The sequence below is a fragment of the Triturus cristatus genome, chromosome 7 (genome assembly GCF_964204655.1).
Source record: "Triturus cristatus chromosome 7, aTriCri1.1, whole genome shotgun sequence".
In the NCBI taxonomy this organism is placed as follows: domain Eukaryota; kingdom Metazoa; phylum Chordata; class Amphibia; order Caudata; family Salamandridae; genus Triturus; species Triturus cristatus.
This window is the reverse complement of record NC_140590.1, coordinates 1,203,991,525-1,204,010,945: the sequence shown is the minus strand read 5'-3', so window position 1 is coordinate 1,204,010,945 and position 19,421 is coordinate 1,203,991,525. Positions and strand designations below refer to the sequence as shown.

Genomic DNA, 19,421 nt, shown 5'->3' with positions numbered 1-19,421 from the left:
AAAGATTTTTCTCCTGTATGCCAGTGACAGCATTTTGCCATGGATGTCCCATATTAGCACTGATATGCCACGCCCCATATCTTGTCATAGGAGGATGTTATACCAAGACCTACTTTGAGGATGCCAGGGCCAAGTGCCCTCTCACAAGCATAATACCACATTTATTCTCAGTAATTTGCATTTGCTAACTTATTGATCCTCACTCACTCTCTAGTCCCCACTCTTTCACTCATTCAATGTCACTCATTCCCACTCACTCACTCTTACTCTCACTCACTCACACTGTGCCTTAATTCACACTCACCTGCTCTCACTCACTCATTCTCTCTGGCTCACTTATTCTCACTCACTCAGACTCACTAACTCTCACTCATTCATTCACAGTCACTCACTCACACTTGTATTCACTCTCACGTATACTCTCTCACTCACTCGCACTCATTCTAGCTCTCACTCATTCAGACTGATTTTCAGTCACTCTGACTCACTTATTCTCATTCATACCTACATAGTTACATTCATTGTTACACTTACTATCACTTTCTCTAACTAAATCACAATCATTCTCATTAACAATCCCTCACACTCTCTAACACTCCCTCACACTCAAACTATGTCATCATTGTCATTCACTCACTTTAATACTCTTTTTTTTTCTAATAACTTTATTGACATGTAGGTATACCACATGAGCAAGGTATAATATGCGGAGTCCTTTTATACATTTCCCTCACCCCTCCTGCCCTGTTCTGTATATATAGATTATCCAAATTCCAGTACTGGTTCAAAGCTCTCAGAAGTGTCTGATTAAGAACAAAGGGAATGACGAAGAGTCATACATTCCTTTCAAAGGTAGGGCTAAAGCTCACACTGACATTCAATAAGGGGTTTATCTTACCTCAACCATGGTTTAGCTATACAGGAGGAAAGACTGTATACATCATCTTCTTTAACACCCATGCCGATATATAGCAATTTTAAATCCCCCCCATAACCTGCTTTTGTGTTAGGCCAGCACAATAAAGACAGGTAGCAGAGCATTTTAAATGACTGCTATTGACACACCATGGGTGAGGGGTATTAACTTCACGTTAATGTTCTTACTCAGTTGAATCCACTTTTTCTCTCACTCTCTAATTCTCACTTTCACTCACTCATTCTCACTTACTGCTCCTCAATTTCAGTCATCCTCACTCTCATTTTCCCACATTTGCACTCTTCTTTACCTTGCACTCACTTTCATTCTCTTTCTCTCTCTCTCTCACACACACACAGATGTTCACCCATACAAACAGGCCCACACAGATATGCCCACACTCTCACAAAAATACTATTACACATGAACACACAAACAGCATATATATAGAAAAGTGTTTTATTTTACCTACTTCGGATGACAGTGAAGGTCCTGTTCCAGCTCCTGCTTAATTTGTTTTATTAAACTAACATTGAATGACAGACTATCCTTCACTAATACAATATTCAAAAATTGAGAGAAAACAAAGAGGGTAAAGGCCTGATGCCCATAACAGGTGAAGTTACACCTGTGTTCTTGGCATTGATTTTTCCACTTCTGAGACCAGGAGTCTCAAAAGCAGTGCCAGGGTTTGTAAGCAGTAAGCCACTGCTCACAGCTTTAATTTGGGTTGATATGATATCATGCTTTAAAACAGTGAGTTGGCAAGTATAAGGACATATTTGTAGATGTCCACAAAGCTGCATGTTCTGCTGAAACCTGTTTCCAGCATATAGATATTAGTAAATGATACATCCATAATTTGTGCTTGGTTTAGCTACTGTCAAGAATCTGTTGATTTTGCATTACAGATCTGTATCGATTTGGCAGATTTATTGTATTACTACTTTCACACCTACCCATTTCCTTGATCATCAGGTACCTGTCTCCATTTGCAGTGAGCCTTGCCGTCCTGGTTATAGAAAAGCAGCAATTGAAGGGAAGCCTAGATGTTGCTTTGAATGTATCTTATGTTCAGATGGGAGCATTACCAACCAAACAGGTGGGTCACATTAACATCTTTAATATACTTAAAGAATTATAAACCTTGTAAAAAACTACAGGGAGGTAGGTCAACGTCCATATTTTTGGTCTATCTTTTTAGTCAGCTTTAGCTGTCTCGACTATTGCTTTTCCAAAAAAGCATACATAATAAGCATACAGAGCTGTTGGTAGAGGGCTATGTTCATTGGTTTGTTAAATTATCATTCAGAGTCAGAGCTGGCTTTAGCGCTGGGGTCGCCCGGTGCCACAATCACTTTTGGTGCCCCCATGTCTCATGACCGCCTCCTCGGATTCTCTCACTACCACCTGCAAAAGTGCCCCTCATCTCTCCTATCATAAAATATTGCTAAGGACAGAGCCCCCTTGAGGTCACAGCGCCCCTCTCCATAGTTCAGTGCCCAGTGCGGCCCCAACAGTCGCACTGCCCTAAAGCCGGCCATGTTCATAGCTTACTTCTGTCCACCAAAGCATGCTAGGCTGTCTATATTTGTTGATCCTGTAAACTTTCAGTGACTGCGTAAATCCTGTGCACATTGTTCACATTAGTGTAAAAATTGTTCCTTTCTCTTGATTTTCAAATCTGGTTTAAAGTGTGTTATATTTGATTTATTATCACATTTTTACATTAACTTTAAATCATGGAAGTTCATTTTGCGCCCACTTTGAATACCCACTTTAATGCTGATTTATTTCCCATCTCCTTTTACATGCTGTTATTATAAAGTACTTAAAGGGCAGTGTAACATCGTAGCTACCTGCAATTTTAGTGCTTGGATAGATGGTAATGTATTTTTATTGCATTCACAAATAATAATAATATTAATAATAAAATACATGGCAAAAATGAAAGGCTTATTATTTAATAAACATCACAAGTAAAATGGCCATGTCAGTGTTTTTTTTATAAAAAATAAAAAGCTTATTGCTACTCTTAGGGGGCTTCGTGTAATTTTTTCATTTGATGGCACCTGCTTGCAAATACAAATTAAAAGACTAACTATTGCACCAGATTGACAAGGCCAGACTTACCAGTGCGGGGGGCGTGGCTTGACGCCCAAGGAGTATGGACGCGTCTCCGTGAGGCTCCCGGTCCCGGAGCGGAGAAGTGCAACTTTGCGATGATTTTTATGGAAGCAGCTGGTAGCAGTTAGCATGGGAAGTGTTCCTGCATCGCACACCATGCTTTTTGAATAGCTTTGAGACGATTACTTTGCCTTTGTCAGGTAATTAATGTTGGCTCGTCTCAGAGACAGCGCGACCGCCATTTTGTTTTTTGGCGGAATGACTTCTCCTTCTGCGAGCTTTCACCACAAGGTGACCTAAGGACATAATTTTAGTGGCAATCGAAATCTCCTTCACTCACGATGTCCGACTGGCATTCTCCTGGTTTCTTTTTTTTCTGTTGCTATTTTTGTTTTTACCTCAGTCTGCATGGATGCTAGCAGCGGCCGCCATCTTAGGTAATGATTCGTCTCATTGCTGGCTGGGTCTGCGCAGTTTTGCTCGGAGCCTACGAAGTTTTCCTGCTATTATTCTTCATGACCTCTTTTTTGGCGCATTGAGGTTTCTGCTAACCGTATGGGCAAAGGATTTCTGTTCATCACTTGCACCCTGATCGCTGGCTCGCGATTAGCTAGTGTATATTACAGTTGGTAGCTTCTTCTTTTTCTTTTTTACGTGGCGTGCCCCGCTACTGGCCCTGCTAGTTGATGGGTAGGACACGGGGCGCTCATACCAGCCCGCCCCTGCCGCCACGTTCTTTTATCAAAAACTCTACTTTATTCTCACAACTCTCCAAGTTGGAAGATTCGCTGATACCTGAGGAAGAAGACAAGCACTCAAAGATGGATTCTGCACCCGCCACAGCTACCAAGTCGAACGTGAAGAGGCTAAAAAAAGACCCTCCCTCGCCTCCCAAAGCCTCCTCGGACATTTCCATGGAACTTTTGCTACACGAGATAAGGGCTCTTAGACCCTTTATGGAGGAAACAAATTCCACACTACAAGCCCTCTCTGACAAATGGGGGCAACTCGATACGAGGCTTACAGCGGTTGAACATGATGTTGCCACTTTTACCGACACTGCTAAAACAATTCCTGTCATGCACTCGCAAATCACCACCCTCCAGAAACAGGTTGAAGACCTTGAGAACCGCAGCCGGAGGAACAACCTCCGTATTTTTGGCCTGGGGGAGGGTCTCGAAGGGAGTGACCCCATTGCTTTCTTTAAATCTTTCCTCCCTAAAGTCCTTCACTTGTCGGACGGAACTATGCTCAACATCCAACGAGCCCATAGGCTGGGGCGCGTTCCTTCAGCTGGCTCCTCTCCCCAGCGACCGAGGGGAGTCATTATTTACTTCCTAGAGTACACGGATTTGCTAAAGGTGTTAGCGGCAGCTAAAGCTCTTCAGCGTGTCACATGGTCAGGCTCCACGCTATTTTTCGCGCAGGATTACTCCAAGGCAACTGCTGATAGACGCAAGGCGTTCCTGAATCTTCGACCTGATCTTCGTTCTATGGGGGCCAGATTTGGCCTCTTTCACCCTTGTCTTTTCAAGGTCACGTACAATAACAGAACCACGACCTACGAGGATCCAGAACGCCTGCAGAGCTTTATCGATTCACACAGGATGGATGCCACCACCTCTGCCGGACCATCCTCCTCACATGTTGCTTGATTGCTACTCAATATTTGTGCCTTTCCATTATTCTCCCTGCTCTACAGTCCATTTGCTCGCTAGGCGAAGTTGTTTTCATTCTATTTCATACAATAGTGCCAGTTTTCTGTGTTGGTTGCTACTGCATTATTGATTTTGCATTGTACCAGTAATGTTCCTCAATATTTTTCCTTTTTTAGGCTTGTACTTGCTTGGTTCATGCTTTTTTCTCTCACAGTTGCTTCCTGAGATCAATTCTTGTCACATGTTTTTTTGTTTCACAGTTATGATGTCACCTCATATGGTCTTCCCCGTTCCTTACCGGATCCTCCCTGGACGTGTGTCTGCTCCATGTGGTTTCACCCACCCTCCCACCCATTCTTTCCTTCTGTAGGTATGTTTTACATTTTGTTTTGTGTCCTCGTTATTGTACTGTTTCTGTTTTGGCATTGTGCTCTTTCATTCGTATCTCATTGCCTTTATGGTATCCTTACTGCTCCAATTCCCTCTTTTCTACTTATCTTTATTCTCTCCTCAGTCCTTGCTCTGTCTCTTTCCTCTGTCCCTCTCATTAAACAGAAGATCTCTTTTGTGCCATACATTTTTTCTATTCTCTACGGATTTTGTACTGCATTGACTTTTTGCTTTCTAATTGCATTTTGTTTTACTTGTGATTGCTCATGTCTTTGAAACTGGTTACTTGGAACGTTAGGGGTTTACACTCTCCTATTAAGCGGCAAAGGATCTTAACCCATCTGGCCAAATTAAACGCGGACATTGTCTTTTTGCAAGAGACTCATCTCTCCGCTGATGAATCGTTAAAACTGAAAAGGGGCTGGGTGGGAGAAGTCTTTTTCTCTCCTGGGGATGGCAAACGGAATGGTGTGATGATTCTTTGCCGTAAATCTCTTTTGTTTACATTATTGTCTCAGAATTCAGATGTTAATGGGCGGTGGTTAAATGTCAAATTGTCCTTTAAAGGAGTTCCTATATCCCTGTTTAATGTATACGCCCCTACGTGCGGAGAACCATCCTTTTGGTCCACCTTAGCAGCTCAGCTTGCCCTTGGTTTGGAAGATAATTTTATTTTTGCTGGGGATTGCAATCAGGTTTTTGACCCCTTTATAGACAGGAACTCTAAAGTCCCTTATATCCCCAATAAACCACAGAAATCATTTGTACGAGCTATCTCCCAACACCAACTCTTTGACGCCTGGCGTCTCTGCAACCCAACCACCAGGGAGTACACCTTTTATTCCCCCTCTCATCATACCCAGTCAAGAATCGACTACATTTTTGTTTCTCATTCTATCTCCCAAACCCTTACGCAAGCAGAAATTGGCCCTATACTGCTCTCAGATCATGCCCCTGTGTCAATTGTATTTGAAATTCTTCCTCGAGCCACAGGTCCTAAGAGGTGGCGCTTCAACAATACCCTCCTTCTGGACCCGAAATTCACCGCTGCTTTTACCACTTTTTTTGAAGAGTTTTTTGCGTTTAATACGGACCAATCCATGCCCTTCTCCACCATTTGGGATGCTTTCAAGGCCTCAGCGAGAGATTTCGTGATTGGCTTTGTTGCAAAGAGGCGGAAACTTTCCCGCAAATTCACTGCTGACCTTTTGCGGGACATCAAGACACTGGAACACTCCTTTTACACCTCGCACTCGAGCCAATCCCTCACAGCCCTCATCAACGCCAAATTAGCATTCAATAAAAAATCTACGGAGGATGCTTCTTTGTACTTATTAAAATCCAGTGCTAAATTTTATGGGGGCAAAAACAAGGCAGGAAAGATTCTGGCTAACTACCTGAAAGTTAAACAGAATAGACTCAATATTGAGTCTATCTATGATGAGCGCCTGGATCTAAAATTTAAAGACTCAGATATTCTGTACGAATTCTCCCTATTTTATAAATCCCTATATGCCTCGGAATCGCAGCCCTCTGAGGACTCTCTTTCCCAGTTTTTTTCAACACTTCAGACCCCTCCCTGCCATCAGTCGGATCTCACTCTCCTGGAATCCGATCTAACGCGCCAAGAATTATCAGCAGCACTCCAGCTGCTCAAAAAAGACAAAGCGCCGGGGCCTGATGGCTTCACAGTAGAGTTCTTTCAACACTTTTCTAAGCTGTTATTACCCAAGCTGCACTCCCTTATAGCCTCCTTTAACACACTGGGGTGCTCTTCGGGCACCTTTTCGGAAGCACATATATGTTTGATACCGAAGGAAGGGAAAGACCATAAACACTGCAAAAACTATAGGCCTATTTCTTTGGTCAATATAGATTATAAGATCTTCTCAAAAGCCCTAGCCATACGTCTCGACTCCTACTTGCCTGATTTACTAGAAGCGGAACAATCGGGCTTTGTTAAAGGCAGATTTATCACAGATAATACGAGACTTCTCTTTGACGTCTTGACCAAATCCTCGTCCATGAAGCATCCCCTAGCGGCAATAGCGCTCGATGCCGAGAAGGCGTTCGATAGAGTCGAATGGAAGTACTTATTCCACACTCTCCGTTGGTTTGGCTTCGGTCCCAAGTTCGTATCCCTGATCTCTCTCCTTTATTCCAACCCGCGTGCGGCTATCTGCGCCAATGGCCTGATATCCTCATATTTTGATTTGGGCAGAGGAGTCCGCCAGGGTTGCCCTCTTTCCCCTTTTCTTTTTAATCTAGCTTTGGAGCCCTTTCTCTCTAAGCTTCGCCAAAACCCAAATTTATTCGGCTTTCAATCAGCGAACATTCACCTTAAATTAGCTGCCTACGCAGACGACATTTTGCTTTTCATGTCCAACCCCAATGTTTCTGTTCCTGCCTTTTTGACAGATGTACAGGCATACTCTAACATCTCTGGCTACAAACTGAACAGTGATAAGTGTGAGATACTCCCCCTGACCAAGTACACTTTTAAAGCAGATTTCAGCGCCTCAAATTTCACGTGGAGCCCCTCCCATATTAAATATTTAGGCATGCATATTACTCCCTCAATATCTGACACAGTGGCGCTATGTCTAAACAAATGCCTACAAAAAATCACTGATTTAACGGCCAGGTGGCATCCACTGTACCTATCGTGGTGGGGTCGGCTAGACACCATAAAGATGATGCTTGCACCCATTGTACTATACACCATATCCAACATTCCAGTCCCTATTCCGGCCAAATTCTTCAAAAAAATCAATTCCGCCCTCTCTTCCTTCTTGTGGAATTCAAAACGCCCTCGTATGTCATTAGCCAAGCTGATTCGCCCAAAAGCTGAGGGAGGAGTTAATTTCCCTGATTTTCAGGTTTATCAAAAAGCTTTCCTTCTACGGCAAGCCTCACTTTGGTTGCTTGACTCCTCGGAGAATTGCCCTCTATGGCTTAGGACGGAGCGTCTTTACCTCTCTCCTTTCTCCTTCCCTGAATATCTTTCATTCTCACGTAAACCGCAGGCGGTCTCCTCTCCTATAATTAAATTAACTTCCAAACTCCTGTTGTCCTCTCCTCCTTCTTCTCCAGATTCGATTGACCACTTCCTAAGTTCAACAATCTGGCACAATAAAGATTTGACTATTCGCGGCAAACCATTCTTTTGGAAAACCTGGCGTCGAAAGGGCCTAGCATGGGTACACCAGCTTTTTTCAGACTCAAAGTTTATGTCTTTTCACCTGCTTAAACAACGTTTTGACTTGCCTGCCTCATTTGCGCATAAATATCCTTTGCTCAAATCGGCTGTGATGGATAGGTTTGATCACTTATCTGCTCTGCCTCAGGCCCCCGCTTCTCAGACCTCTTCCTCACAACTCTCCTCCCTACTTAAGTCTAAACCCTCGGCTTCTAGCATATACAAACACTTGCAAGGAGCAGGTACCCCTAGACAGAAATCTAAGGTGGAGGAAGCTTGGGAGCGCGATTTCCAACTTTCATGGCCACTTTCTCTTTGGAACAATATCTGGCTCAAGCTGCGTAAATCCTCCAGGGCAGCAAACCTCACACAAACGCTATTTTTCGTGTATAATCGTATTCTTCTTACACCGAGTGCTTTGAGCAAAAGATTCGCATCTACTCCAGACACGTGCTGGTCATGTTCGTCCCCAAACGCTGACATATTTCATGCGCTGTTTTTATGCCCACTTGTACAGAGCTTTTGGGAGCGAGTTTGGTCCCAAATAAATTTGATTTTTGACACTGCATTTCCTTTTTCTACCTCTCATATTTTCTTGGGGAGTCTCGCACCCTGCTGGGAGAATGTCCTAGGTAAAACCAAAATTGTTGATCTGTTATTAGCGGCTGCGTTTCAGCAGATCACGGTCAACTGGAAGGATACCACTAAAATCTCCCATAAGGCGTGGTGGTATGTAATCTGCCATAATCACAGGCTGGACACCTCTTTTGTATATCCCGCGAAGATGGCAACGAAGCGTCTAGAACTGTGGTCCCCTGTCACACTGTTCCTCGACTTGTGTGCCAAAAAATCCTCTCAGATAAAGCCGTCCCACCCTGAGGTCCTGAAGCCCCCATGAATCCCCTACACGTTCCCAGATCTATTTCCAAATTTGTAATACTGTTTTGATTCATATTTTATGCATTACTAGCATATCTCTTACTCATGGGTTTTGTCTTTTATTTTTATGCAGTATAAGTCGATTATAATGTGTTGGCATGAAATTGTCGTTTTCTTTTTGTTCTTTGTCAATGGATTACCCTGATATGTATTTACTGTTATTCCTTGTAATACGGATACCTTTATTTGTCTCAATAAAATTTTTCTTTTAAACTTAAAAAAGACTTACCAGTGCTTGCTGTTGTCTGTTAATGGCACATGATGTCAGTGCAGGGTATTGAGATGCACAGTGAAAAACACATAATGTCAGTTAAGAGACTAACATTGGTGCATTGGTTTCAATCCCAGTAAAATAGCTCAACTGCTGAAGCATTTGCTCAGAGACCCATGCCCAACCACAGGTCACAGAATACAATACCTTTAAAATACTTTATTAGTTATATGGAACTGTTATGTGGACTGAGTGTGTTACCTGTATGACTTAGCTTGAATCAAGCAAAGGAAAACAGACTCTTTCATTGTTTTCTTTTGGACGAAAGGGTAACGATAATCCCTATTGCAAAGAACTAAGAGACAATTCTGCCTTCAGTGTGGAATTTGAATGACACATTCTTTATGTGACTGCACTTTGGTAAAATTTCTTAGAAGATAATCTGTTTCTTAAGGAGATCTATTGATACCTGCATATCAAAGACTCAAAAACAAACTGAGGTGATTCAGCCTCTAAACATTCTGAACTCAAAAACAGAAGGAACATTGAGTTATGTGAATTTGAAAGCTACTATATAAAGCATGGAAAGACTACTCTTCATGTGGTGTTTGCAAACAAACATTTAAAATATCACTCAACTGTTCTTCATCTGATTCGGCAGGATATTTTTGCGGGTTATTGCACCTTCTCCAAGGGTCGGGACTGCTCACCCTGTAGATGTTATGACGAGATGTGATTCTCATCTCGACTGCACTTCTTCTTTGAATATCTGACCTCATGCAATTGCAACTTAGAAATAATATTTCTTTCAATAGCCATTAGCATAAACTATAATGATATCTTGTCACAAATCAAAGTATTACCACCAATTTGTACCAACCAATTAGTAATTATGGTTGGGACATAGGATGGATTCTTCAATTGCCCACAAATAACACCAAGCTTTTATATGCTTCTGAAAGAAGATTTAATTGAATGAGTGTGTATACATGAGATTACATTAATGGAATCAGTGGCCTAGTTAATCACTTGCACATGTTCTTCTTGTGCATTCTTCTGAATCTACAATTCTGGTTGAATATATTGATATAACTCCTGTGGTTCTTTAGTTCTTTTTCATGTGTCTTTACCAGCCTGTGTGCATAATTAAAACAGTGGACATGATGAAATGTTCCTCCACCAGGAACCCAACAAATCATTTATAGTGAGGATTAAGAATGTAAGATTTATGGAAACCAAGATTTTATATTTGAAATAGATCACAAACTGGGTCTTTGGATGTGTCAAGATATTGAAATTGCCACTTGTAACCCTTGCACCTTTAATTATTCAAACAATATACCATTTATCAAATATAAATTCAGACTCTAAGGTCTTTCACGCTGTTTGGCACATAATATGGCTATTCGTTACATGGAAGCCAGGCAGTTCCAGGGAGCAGATGACAAGGAGGTCCAGGCTCAAACCGAAGATGCACCCATAATTCATGAACAAGCATGATTTGATTTGATTTCAAATGTATAAAGCGCCCAATTGCCCTAGGGTGGCTTGGCACTAGCATAATCACGAGTCCACTAAAAACCAGAGAAAGAAACACAAAGGGTTATAAGAGAACTGAGACAGCCACGTTTTCAACTGCTTATGGAAATGAAGAAACCTACCCTGAATTTCAAGATGCAGGGGCAGTCTATTTTAGAGATTACAGGTGGAGTAATCAAAACTCTGACAGCCCCAAACAGTTCTCTTGATTCTAGGAGTGATCACTAACCTTGATGAGGCTGATCACAATAATCTTTTAGGGGAGTACCAAGTAAATTTTCTGTTTTTAAGGAGTTTAGCTCCAAGCAATTCCTACTCATCCAACTAACAATACAGCTATCAAACCAAACATCAACGTCACCCATATTGCTAGAGATTGACACAACAATCTGCGTTTTATCAGCATACGGTGCTGTGGCAAAATCAAAAGAATGAATTAATGTAGCAAAGGTGAGCCCTAAGCTGTTAAACAGATAGGACTGAGGGATTGCCCCTGGGAGACCCTACAAAGCAGGGTAATCATTCAGAATTAAACCCCCCAAAGGCCACCTTTTGTTCTTGACCGCCTAAGAATGATGAGAGAAGATCGAAGGCTGAACCAGTAATCCCAATTTCAGCCAACCGCTCCACAAGGACTGCATGGTTAATCATATCAAAGTCCACAGAAAGGTCCAAAAGGATCACCCTCTCAACATTGTTCATGATAGATTTAATCTCTTCTGAGACTGCAACCAAAGCAGTCTCAGTACTGTGGTCTGACTTGAAGCCAAACTTGGCCTCATTCGAAATTTTATTTTGTCTAAATCTCCTGACAAGATTTTATTCAGATGTTTCTGAAAAACATTTTCCAGGAAAGGGTAACTGCGAGATATGTCTATAGTTATTCTCTAACTTAGGGTCCAAGACCGGCTTTTTCAAAAGTGGTAGGACTGAGGCCTTTTTCCATTCTACAGGGAAACAGCCTTCCTTAATAATAGTATTGAATAGAGGTGTAAGAACTGGGTAATCCTATTATCTACCTCATACATCACCCTGGGTGGAAAGGGATCTGATGGGCTCCTGACTTAGTTTGCCTAAGTATCTGGACAACTTGGTCTACTGTTAAGGGGGAATATTGCAAAACTCATCATAATTATCAGATGGATTGCAAAGACTCATTGTCCTCATCGTATGAAGAACTTCTAGAGTAAAATTTGACATAAACATCCTCCACTTTTTCTTTAAAATAGTGGCCAGTTTATCACAAAACAACTGACTTGGCATGGACCATTCGAGGGATTGGAATTTACAAGTAATTGAACAGTTTTAAAAGGCTCGTTAGATGCATTTGTGACAAGGTTAACTGTTTCAGTATAAATTTACATTTTTCCTCAATTAAAAGCTTTTTATACTCCTGGATTAAATTTGTATACCTCGCTTTTTTATTTTCCTCATAATCGAGTCTCCAAGATTTTTAATCAGTATTAAAGTGGTGTTCTTTAGTAAAGCTCTTGACGTCTATCTTGGCATCTCTTAATTAAGGCAACAAGGTTTTTTTTTTAATCTAAACTCAATCTGTGACTACCTTGGTTATATAGACCAGACAAGTGCATTTTTTGGATGACAATTGTGACTTTATCTGAATCCATAGTCATATTGGATCTTGCAGTGCTAGAAAGGAAGCAGTATTAGGATTTCAGTTTTTCTCGAGTAACCGTTTGTGTGAGGACAAATCTTTGTGGAATATAATTTAGGGCCAGATCTAGAGACTGACGAAATAATGTCTGCTACATTTTGAGATCACTGCTGGCCCAGCAGTGATCTCTGTATCTTAACAGTAAACACCATCCTGGTGATACCCTTCAAGGTATACAACGTTTAATGTACAGGAACCATCAGTTTTGAGGTATGTCTACTAAACTCTAACAAACATTAGTTTTCCAAAAGCACACTCCCAATGTGGAATTTGTTATTGAAAAACAAAAAGCTAACAAACCTCACACACAAGTTTTGTGCCTTGCTGTGTGGTCATTATTTGCTTTTTCATTGTACATGGTAGTGATGGACACAAAATAAAGGATATCACACAGCCCACCACTAATACAGCGGGCAATGTAATGCCTATCTTCATATGGTCCTGCTCCATCAGGCTTTCTGAGGAAGCCACATGTTGACAGAGCCATCAGGGTCCGCATAGAAAAGAAACTAATGGTCCTGGTAAACCTATATAGGACTGGTGAACTGTTATTTTGGCATACAAAATACTTCAACCCATTTTTATGAAGTACCTGGTCCACCAAACTATAACTTACCCTTTAATTCTTAATTTCCTCTAACCCTATAGATCACATTTTCATGCTCATAAAATATTAGTGGTAAATATTCTTCTATATGTAGTAAAGAAAACATCTACTAACAATCCGTTACATTACTTAACTTCGAGTTCCACTTCACTTGAATGGGAACAATGACTGCATTATTGAAATTAAGTAGCAAATAAAATGTATTAAATGCCAATCAATCTGATAATTCAATTACTAAAATTACTTTAGCTGTGGTTCATACTAATGGGGTATGAGACACCAAGATTCCTGATAGTTCAATCTTGCTATTTAGACAAACCAGTGTATCCTCTTTAGTTTTGTTATGTTAATTTATTTTATAAAGTGCTGTTATCACCTGGAGGTGTTTTGGCGCTAGCTCATTTACATATCTACTAACTGTATCAGCCTCCACAGAACCCTTTATATCAAATTAAAAAGCCAGGTTTTTAAGGATTTCCTAAAGACCAATAGCCCTTAAATTGTTTTTAAATCTATAAGCATGTCATTCCAGGAATTTGAAGCACTGTAGATGACATTTCTTCCTCCCCCACAAGGTGCACTTATATTTGTGAATCAGGACAATGTATGCTGTGGAGGACCTCCGGGTTCTTGATGACTTACAACACTTGAATGTACTCTTCAAATAGTTAAGACCCATTCCATGCAGTGCTTTAAACACAATGCAGACCGACTTAAAAACCACTGTATCTTTTTTAGAGCACCTGCTAAGTATTTGAATTAAGGAAATCCTAATCGCAGTCGAGTGGCTGTGTTTTCCATGGTCTAAGTTAGTTCATATGTTTCTGTTGCATGTTGGAATAGAGGACATTACAGTAATCAGAGTGACTATTTTTTTTGCAAAGAGGGAGTCAAAAAATGAAGACATTTTTTAATAGTTTTGATGGTGTAAAATACTGAGGAAGAGACCACATTTACCTGTTCCTTGTAGGTGAGTCTCTTGTCAATAATCACTTCTAGATAACAAGTTGATTTGACAGGAATAGGGGAAATACTGAGCTCAGAGGGACACCAAGAATGAGACACAGTGGCGGATGCTCCGCTAAGGCGGAGGAGCATCACCCTCTGCCTTTAAGCAGTAAAAGAGCAAAAAATAGAATGATAATACAGTAATGTAAGTATCATTTTATTTTGTTCTCCTTCTACAACAGCTTTGCATGATGGGTGGGCTGCAGAGCAAGGGATGAGTGGTAGACCCCTCCTAAGTGGGCAATGACAGTTGGCCAGCCCTCTGGGGCTGCCCAAAACGGTCATGCGAACTTTCCCTGTAATGCAGGCTGTGCTTCTGGGAGTTCGAGATGGAGGAGAGAAGGAGCGGAGACGTGGGACCCGGTGGAAAGGTAAGTGTATTTATTTTTTTAATTTACATTGTGCCCCCCCACCACCCGCGAGCCATGCCGGCCACCAGCATCATAATCCAACAGCGGAAATGGCATCAATTCGAATACGGGCCATCCTCCAACTTGCCGACGGGCTCACCGTCGGAATCCAGGTGTAATAACCGGCCAGAATCAATTCCGACCGCCTATATTGTAATTATGTGGTCAGAATTGAAACCTACGATCTCGGTCTGAAAGCCTTCAAGCTAAGGTCGGAGGCTTTCCAACCGAGATCTTAATAGGCCCCTATGTGTTTTCTCACAATCAGGAGGTGGGAATAAAATCACCCCACCCTGAAAAGCAGTAAATTAATCAAGACTAAAAGTGTACCCTGATTATAAAGCCGAAAACACAAGAAGGTTCCACACCTATAAATTCTGCACACATTCAAACTCATGCACTGGTAATCCTTCATGGTGCTTTGACCCCAATTAACTCATGGGCATGTAGCAACTTCACCAAAACCTTATACATAAGACACAAACACACCACCCCTAGTGATGATGATTTTTTCAAAAACTGAGATGAGCAACAGAAAGTGTACCTCAATAGTACTGGAAATACACTCCAAAAGGTGAATAACTTCAAATAATGTCTCTTATAAAAAAACAAACTATTGGCGGTCTGAATGAGCAAGGAGCCTTCTCTTAATTTGGTGCAAAGTGTATGGCAGTTCAGAAACACTGCATGGACTGAAATAAGCTGAGACTTCTTCCAAATGAATTCTACTGGGCAAATAGTTGGGAGCTCTGAACTATGACTAATATTCATTGTCCCAGCCTCCCTGCGCTATTGCAAATGAAAGATGCCAGTCAATCAATCAATCAATCAAGCCATTTATAAAGCACACTACTCACCCGGAGGGTCTCAAGGCGCTTGGGGGGGCGGGGTGCCGCTACTGCTCGAACAGCCAGGTCTTGAGCTTCTTCCTGAAGGAGAGGTGGTCTTGGGTCAGGCGCAGGTCGGTCGGGAGGGAGTTCCAGGACTTGGCGGCCAGGTAGGAGAAGGACCTTCCTCCTGTTGCAGTCCAAACAGGAGCACCCACGTAAGCCTCCATGAGACCCAACCGCCTATATAGAATGGTGACATAAACAATGTGTCCAAATTATCTCCTTCCATCAGAGTCAGACCACAGCCATACATTCAGGAATGCCATACCACTAGGGAAGCAAACCTCAGAGCTGCCACAACAGTAGGGATCTAGAATAGCAGCTATCCACCCCACATTTCTGGGTTGTTTAACTACCAGACCAATTACCGCCTCATTTCACATGCATGCGCTTCCTTTGTTCAACAACAGCAGCTACCATTTTGGAACAGAATATGTTTATGTAATATCCCATGACCTTCTTTGTTGCATGTAACATTTTCCACACAATTGTGTCATCCAGTTACCTGTTCTGGGGCAGAATAGGCATAAGCACCGCTGATCGTGACCATTCTGACAGCAATTGACAAAGAGCACTGCCTGAACATAGATACTCTCAGCTGAAAACATCCAAGTCAACTACTGCTTGATGAAAGTTCTAAAGAAAATGGAGGATGTTTTTCACAACTGCAAGAACAACAATTCACTTATAAGCATCTTTCTGTGATCAAGGTCAATATAGCTTCAGCAATATCTTGTAATCATACCGGTACATAAAATTAACCATGAGCGATATCTGTTTTTAAAGTGATTACTTGGTATGAACTATTGGCTCTACTTTTCATAATATGTTAGGACATTCTCCTCCAAATGTGACTGCCACTTTTAACAGGGCTTAAGCAAAATTGCATTGTGCTTAATTTGGAGGAATTGTGGAGTCTGTTGCAGCATGGATGAGATATGCACTGTGCAGATTGTTGGTGCAAACTAATGTAGCGGGTGCCCTTAAGTGAATGAACCTTTAGTACCTGGCTGAGGTTTAACTTCAACAAATCAGCAATGCATCTTTGATAGTGCAACACATTAGACCTCACAATGATGACAGAGATTAGTAGATGTACAAACCATAAGCAGATTAGCAAAAATGCAAACTCAAATCATTAAAATTAATCCTGAATCAAAGATCATCATAAGTACCTTTCGCCAAAGTCAGTCAAGAGGATTCAGGATAGCAAACACAAAAACAGGATGCTTAAAGTCGTCATAAATAAATCTTGAAATGTAGCTCTGGAAATTCCCTACTATTCCAAACTAACAAACTGAAAAATGGTCTATGTGGAGCAGGAGGTGTCAGGAAATAAAGTCTATGAAAGGCAAATGAGGACAGATTTGCTCAGGAGTCTAACTCTTTGAGCATTCATAGAGATATTGGACCCTCTATGGAGGCTGGAATGGGCAAGTGAATCTCTAGCAAGTGGAAAGGCATATGATTCTAACTAGCTCTGCAATGAACCATTAAAACATACAATTCTCATCAAGGAACTAACACTACCCATGATTCTGAGGGAGAGGTAACAAATCAGAAACGCACATTTACAATAACATTTTATCAGCCTTCTCCCCAGGCATTGCACAATGGAAGGTTTCAAATGTTTGAACTTCAGGAAATATATCTTAACAGAATGATACATTGCAGTTATCCTCTCCCAGGCACAGGTTCAGTTACAATGTATCTTTTTCATACAAGGTAGCAGCAAAAAAGGCTGGGCTTAAATTATTATGCTTGAAATTTGCTTTTTAGGGAGATCACATTTGCTTTTTTCAGTTTTGTGGTCTTTGATTTAAAGTTGCAGGGTTTAAAAGCATATTTTAGGTCATATTTGACTATCTTATAAACTGTAGAGAATCATCAAGAAATATCCAATCCAATCCAATATTTCTGTATTTCGGTTATTCACCATAAAAGAGCACACCGAAATATGTACATACAATAAAAATGATTAAAAGAAGTTAAAAGAGATAAAACATTTCATCTAAGATAATTCATTTTAGGTTTAAAAAAGGATAAGAAAGTCAGTCAACTGTCAGTACCTTGGTTTAGATTCTTAAGGAAGTTTCTCCTGGCCCACCACATGGAATTCAAGAAACGTGAAACTGCAAAAACGATGTGGGAGACTGTGTTATATTTTAAAATTCTAAATGCTTCCATGCAATGGGTTGTACCTAGATTTTTACACAGCTGGACCAACCATTTTTGTCGTATTAGATGATATCCCGGGCAAAAGAATTACACATGTAGTTCAAACTCAACACACGTGCTACAGGCTTCTCTCTGCGTCATCTTGTGACAAAAAAACTGAAAAAATGGGCTATGTGGAGCAGCAGGTGTCAGAAAATAAAGTCTATGAAAGACAGAGTCAAATGAGGATAGATTTGCTCAGGAGTCTAACTCTTTAAGCATTCATAGAGAGATTTTCCCCTCTATGGAGGCTGGAATGGGCAAGTGAATCTCTAGCAAGTGGAAAGGCATATGATTCTAACTAGCCCTGCAATGAACAATTAAAACATACAATTCTCATCAAGGAACTAACAGTCCCCATGATTCTGAGGGAGAGGTAACAAATCAGAAACGCACATTCACAATAACATTTTAGCAGCTTTCTCCACAGGCATTGCACAATGGAAGGTTTCAAATGTTTGAACTTCAGGAAATATATCCTTACATAATGATAACATTGCAGTTAGCCTCTCCCAGGCACAGGTACAGCAAGATACTTTATTCACTGTCTATGAAACCTTTGCTGATAATCTACTCTCATAGAAGCTAATCAGTGAAACATTTCAATATTACAAACTACTGTAACTTGGCTCCTGAAACAAGAGGAGGTAGAGAAAGAAACACAGCAGCATACCAGGCTGTAACACAGTGCTTAATATAAGGCTCATTATTATTTGGAGGTGATTATAACTGTGAAGCGTGCTCCACATTGGATCATTCCCATCCTCATTGAAAGACTCCCCCACAATTAATGTGGCCTGAATGTTTACTCATTGGACTACTAAATGGGTACTTAGTAACTCCTGGTGCTTACATCACCTTTATGATTGGGATTATTCCTTTTTCTCATCATTACATGACTTACACATGCAACTTGATGCATTTATTTGTACCCCAGAGGTACACAACTCAACACACAGTGTCAAATATATTTCTAGAACTGTGTCATAGCATAACCTGATGGTATTCACCGTCACAATGTCGATGTAGTAACTAAGACCAGAGTCCCTGGAAGATCAGACATTTTGGACCTCAGTGAGGGAAGGCATCCAACAACACTTTCCAGAAAATACTAGCACAGCTTCGTCCCCACAGGCGGAGTGAGATGCCTTTCATGTAGTTATTCGAGGGAAGTATATTTTGTTATCTTTGGTGGTACACTACATGTTGTTTAATGGCACAAACTGGACCATCCAGAGGTCCAAACAGACCTTCTGAAAGCCAAGTAAGCAGTCACGGCACAAACAGAAATGTTTTGATGTTTTGATTATAAAGACAACATGACCAGGAAACATGCAGAGTGAGGCCGTATGGGATCACTGTTGGCTTGGCTCAAGAACACCACTAAACAGGGCTCAGTGGTGGTGGAGGTTGAGATTGACCAAGGTCCTAAGGTTTATCGGTAAACGGATATTATTCACAAGTTCTATACCTATCACTTGGGATCTCTATAGAAGCACTATAAATGGACCCACCAATGAAACAGGTGCTTTATTGTTGCCGTTAACACTTCCAACCTTATCCAGTGAGGTGGCAGAGGAGTTTGGGGAAGAGATCATGCTACAAGAGGTCTGGGCAGTCATTAAGGGGCTCAGT

General features: G+C 41.2%; 1 protein-coding gene across 1 annotated transcript in view; it reads left to right on the top strand.

Annotated features, from left to right (window-relative positions):
• Positions 1-19,421, top strand: part of LOC146811602 (extracellular calcium-sensing receptor-like) — a 724,241-nt gene that overhangs the window by 629,516 nt on the left and 75,304 nt on the right. The window contains exon 5 of the mRNA XM_085615081.1: positions 1,895-2,018. Coding sequence (XP_085471207.1) covers positions 1,895-2,018 — 124 coding nt within the window. The remainder of the gene's footprint in view (positions 1-1,894; positions 2,019-19,421) is intronic.